Here is a 5,076-nt window from a genome sequence, read left to right on the forward strand (position 1 = left end):
CCTCCTGCCCGTCCTCCTGCCCCGTCCTCCTGCCCGACTTCCTGCCTGTCCTCCTGCCCCGTCCTGCTCGTCCCCCTGCCCGACCTCCTGCCCCGCGCGCCCGCAGCCCCTACGGCCCCCACTCTTCCTTCCCCTCGGCCTGTCCGCCTTCTGCTGTAGAATTCCTCCCAAGCCCAGGTTCTGCACGTGATGACATTGCTCAAGAGATTGTCACTTTGTTTGTTTCTTTAGATTTGTTCTCAGTTGAGTGAAAGATTGGAAAAGCAGCAGACAGCTAATAAAGTGGAAATTGAGAAAATCTGGGTAAGTTTTCCTTTACCAAAGAGATTCTATTCTGTACCACCTAGTTCACTGTGCTTTGCTCGGCACCACAGATTTCAGGAGGGGGTGGTTTACTTCGATTTCAAAAGTGAGAGAAGCTTGTGAGTACCTGATGAGGGGCCCATCGTGGCCTGGCTCCGTGCCGGTTTCCTCCGGACGGGAGGGCAGACGCAACCCGAGAACTCTGGTTTTAGATCTCAAAATACAAATGCCCTTTTCCTCACATAACATCCACTGGATGACGTGACTGTAGCAAGAAGTGACCTGGGATTTGCAGATGTCAGCGGAGCAGGTGGTCACTGCAGTGCCACAGGTGAAGGAGGCCTGCCAGCCGGTAAAAGTTTAGCTCCGGATCGGGTGCAGAGGTCAGGACCCTGTGGTGTTATTTGTCACTCTGCACGTTCTGTAAAATGACGACACTCAGCTCCCCCTCTGAGCTCAATTCCTTCTGCTATAATGGATCCAAATCCAATGAAGGCTTTAATTTTTTAATGTTTTTGTTGCCAATTCAGGGGCTTTTGTAACTTGGTGCTTTCTTTTTTTTTTTTTTTATTTTTTTTTAAAGATTTTATTTGAGAGAGCAAGAGAGAGTGCAGATGAGCAGTGGGGGGGGGGGCAGAGGGAGAAGCAGGCTCCCCAATGTGGGGCTGAATCCCAGCACCCTGAGGTCACGTCCTGAGCCCAAGGCAGACGCTTCAACGACTGAGCCACCCAGGTGCCCATTGCTTGCTTGCTTTAAGCTGTACCTGTATTAGAGCACTCATCACATTTTTCCAAGATGAGTAACTTACTGAAAGATACTTTGCTAACATATTTAATAGCTCAATGGACAGGAAGGTGAGCAAGTTCTGTGCTCATGGCCCTAATCACACACATCACCGTTTTACCTGGAGGAAGATGGCACCTGGCCTCCATTGTAAGTAGTGTTTAACTAGCAGTGTCGATTTTTTAAATGTAATTTATTATCTGATTATAAAACTAGCAATGCTTATTGCAGAAAATTTGGAAAATAAGAGTAAGAAAACAAACCCTTATATTACCCGTAGATAATATCACCATCATTAACACGTTGGTGTATGTGCTTTCAGTGCTCATTCTGTGTTTATTTCAACATATAAAATGCTATTCATTCTAAGATAGGCGTTTTTTTTCCACACTTACCTCTCTGAAATTGGGACAAGTTTTATAACTGATGGCCTTTTAAAGTGGTTTAACTGGGGGCACCTGGGTGGCTCAGTCCAGGCATGCAACTCTTGATTTTGGCTCAGGTCTTGATCTCAGGGTGGTGAGATCGAGCCCCGTGGTAAGCCACATGTCGGGCTCCATGCTGGGGTGAAGCCTGCTTGGGATTCTGTCTCTCCCTCTCTCTCTCTCTCAAAATAAAGTGGTTTAATTGGCAGAATATTCTCTTAGAGGAATGTGAAATGAGGTTTCTCCCAGTCAGGGACATCTTATTTTAATGAAACATGGTATAGATTTGTAACCATGCTTTACAGACATTTTTGTGTCCTTGTTCACGCAGCATTTAACCATTTTACCATGTTATGAAAAATTCCTCAAACACTTTGTAGAGGCTGCCTACATACTTCCTTGTATAGGTACAGCCCAGTATCTATTTAACTTCTCACAGTGGTTGGATAGTTTATCCCCTCGTTATTTTTCTGTCTCTGATTCTGCAGTGAAAATCTTTGTATATAAATCTTTAGTCGCTGCATCTTCATTTTTTTAACCAAGGTTCCTTAGGAGTGAGATGACCAAAGATATAAGAGTGTTCTTACTGATTTTAGCGTAGGATACTACATGGCTTTTCCACTAGGGTATCTGCCAGTTTGCAAAGAGAACAGAGTTTTTCGGGAGCTGTAGTGCTTGACCCAGAAGCCACCTCTTGGCTCCCCAAAAAGGAGGTGCCCACACCTTCCTACAGGGCCACTTCTCTTCTTTGCCTGTTCACATCTGACATTGACTTTCAGCAAAAAGTGGATGACTGTGAGCGCTGCCGGGGATTTTTCAACAAAGAAGGTCGCATAAAGGGCATGAGCTCAGCTAAGGAAGTTTTAGATGAGGACACAGATGAAGAGAAGGAGACACTCAAGAACCAGCTGAGAGAGATGGAACTGGAGCTGGCTCAGACCAAGCTGCAGTTGGTGGAGGCCGAGTGTAAGATCCAGGTAACTGCCCGGCCCCGCGCCCGGCCCCCTGTGTGGGCTGCAGACCCCAGAAATGGTCTCTGTGGTTGGGGTTTTTTCCCTTTTAAACTTTGACCATAATCCTTATAGGAAGAAGCCCATTGCTTGTTATTTACCAGTGGATGTTTAATTAGTATTTGGCCTGTCATGAATTGGACTTTCTCATAATGAGAATTATCCATCAAGCTTGGAATCTTTTTGGTGGAGCGGAGACATGCTTGGAAATCACCGCTGCACCACCAAAACCTGTGACCTTGGGTCTGTGCATGACCTCCTTACACTTCAGGTTCCTCATCTGCAAATGGAGGTGATAAGGGCCCCTATCTGATAGTTCGCTTTGAAGACTAAATAAAATAAAAGCACAGAAAGGGCTCGCAGCACAGTGTCTGAGGACTTCCTAAATGCCACCTCTTAGTCCCAGCTCCTATCACTTAACTAGCTTTGTGACTTTGGACGTGTTACCTGATTGATCTGAGCCTCCATTCCTGATGAAGAAATCGGGGCTTCCTTTGGTCATCTTTATCCTGCGTGGCCAGTTCCACAAGCACCCTTACGAAGCGCAAGTGGGCCCGTTTGTGGAAGGGCCCGTTTGTGGAAGGGACCGAGTTAAGGACTGAAGTTTAGGGCCTGGTCTCCCACATCACACACATTCACTGGGCATCTGCTCTTTGCCAGGCCCTGTTCTAGGTGCTGGGGTTGCAAAGCTAAGACTTGGCTTGTGTGACTGTCCAGGACAATCAGGAAAAGCACCACCAAGGCAGCAGTATGTGAGCTGTGGTCAAAGAATGAACAAGGGTTGCAGCTGCAGAAGCGAAAGAACAGTGAGCATTCCTGGTGGAGGGAGCGGCATGCTGAGCAGCAGAGGGAGGAGTGGGCCTGCCCAAGAAGGAGTGTCAGGAAGTTAGGGGTGGAGGTGGGTACTGAGCTGGCAGACAGTCTCTGGGTCCAGATCATGAAACCCCTCAAATGCCTTGCCTGGGAGTCTAGACTTTAAAGGTCTTTGCTGGAAATTAATGACATGGTCTTAACTGGAGTGCTAGCCCTGTCTGTCTGGTGTGTAATAGGTGGACAGGAGAGGGAGGCGCTCAGTTAGGAGGTTGTTTTAATAAATAGACTAGGCAAGAAATGAAGAGGTCTTCACTAGGAAAGATCCCAGAACTCTAGGGATTCTAGATACTTCTATGCCAGTTGGAAACTGGGGAATTTCCAGAGGCCTCTCAAGAGTAAATAGGCTGAAGTCTTGTGTTGACTCAGCTCTGGGGAGGCAACGCCATTCACACTGGAGCCCAGCACGCTCATGTACATTGTTCCTCTTGCAGGACCTGGAGCACCATTTAGGCCTTGCCCTAAATGAGGTACAGGCTGCCAAGAAGACGTGGTTTAACCGAACACTGAGCTCCATAAAGACAGCAACGGGGGTTCAAGGGAAAGAGACTTGCTGAGTGAAGCAGCTGCCTCCAGACACCTTCAGAAAACACGACACCTTTTGTTGCCTTCTTTGGCCAGATGTGTGATTCTGTGACGTGTCCCAGGACCAGGATGTATCTAAGTCAGATCCGTAGAAGCATGTTGGTAGGTCATTGGACCAGAGCTCGTGAAGCAGGCAGCCTCTGGGGTAAGGCTCCCCTAACTACTGATGCTAACAGGCCTGCTGGCTGTATGACGCTCTGGACGCGCTCTGGGAAACCATCCTCAGTGTGAGCTGCCAGGCCTCTCTCCCTGGTGGGGGTCACGACCTCACCCAGCCCAAGGGCTGAGTTGACATTGTCAGAGTTTGGGGATCCTTCAGGCTTTTGGGTTTTTTCTAAACCTTTAATCTTTTTTTTTTAAATATACATATTATATGTATTGCCGGGGGGGGGTGCCAGGGGATCAGTAACTCAGTTCTTCTCTACTTCAGTGCCAGCATAGGGTCCTCCAGGTAGACATGGAGAAGCACTTTGTTTTCAATAGGAGGGTTTCCTGATTGTAGTCGCAGCCACCTAGTTTTGTTAAACTACACGATGCACAGGTTTTGGGTTTGGCATTATTCACGTTTCTGATCAATTCTATGCAACTCTCGTAGTTCCTATTGTTCTTTAGTGTTAGCTGCCAAAACTTCACGGGGCTGGGCTGGGTGACTTGACTGACGTGAGACAGGATTAATCATAACATGGACAAATCTTATTTTGCTTCATGTGTCGTGTGTGTGTGTGTATATATATATATATATAAATATCTTTTCCCAGTGCGCCCAACTGACAGTGTTTAAATCCCAGACTAAGACTCATCTGCACAAGGTAATTATGTGGTTATCTGGGCACTTGATCTCACTCCGGGTTTGTCGGGTTCCCCTTCTTCCCTGCCCTCACAAGAGCTGGGAAATGTTCCCTCACTAAAAGGTTCCTAGTGTTTTTGCACAACAGGTCATACAAGCGAGAAAGACACTGCACTGTGTGTGTTTGTGTAAACGCATGTGTGGGATGAGCGTGCCAAGGCCCCGTCCTGCTGGCCCGTGTCCCTCCCCAGAGTGTGGCTGGGTGCAGACCTCGCTGTTCAGATGGACTGCAGGTTCTCACTTCAAAACTAT

General features: G+C 47.5%; 1 protein-coding gene across 4 annotated transcripts in view; it reads left to right on the forward strand.

The window, feature by feature from the left end:
* The window catches only part of RABGAP1 (RAB GTPase activating protein 1), a 155,411-nt gene extending 150,673 nt beyond the window's left edge, over positions 1 to 4,738 (forward strand). For 3 of the 4 annotated variants that reach the window (XM_021691691.1, XM_021691689.1, XM_021691690.1), the window contains exons 24-26: positions 232 to 303; positions 2,292 to 2,489; positions 3,827 to 4,738. In XM_021691691.1, the coding sequence (XP_021547366.1) occupies positions 232 to 303; positions 2,292 to 2,489; positions 3,827 to 3,949 (393 nt within the window). In that variant the 3' untranslated portion in view covers positions 3,950 to 4,738. Of the gene's footprint in view, positions 1 to 231; positions 304 to 2,291; positions 2,490 to 3,182; positions 3,368 to 3,826 lie in introns of those variants that run through there. The other variant, XM_021691692.2, reaches the window with a different exon arrangement.
* The last annotated feature ends 338 nt before the right edge of the window (positions 4,739 to 5,076 follow it).

The sequence above is a fragment of the Neomonachus schauinslandi genome, chromosome 13, assembly GCF_002201575.2.
Source record: "Neomonachus schauinslandi chromosome 13, ASM220157v2, whole genome shotgun sequence".
In the NCBI taxonomy this organism is placed as follows: Eukaryota; Metazoa; Chordata; class Mammalia; order Carnivora; family Phocidae; genus Neomonachus; species Neomonachus schauinslandi.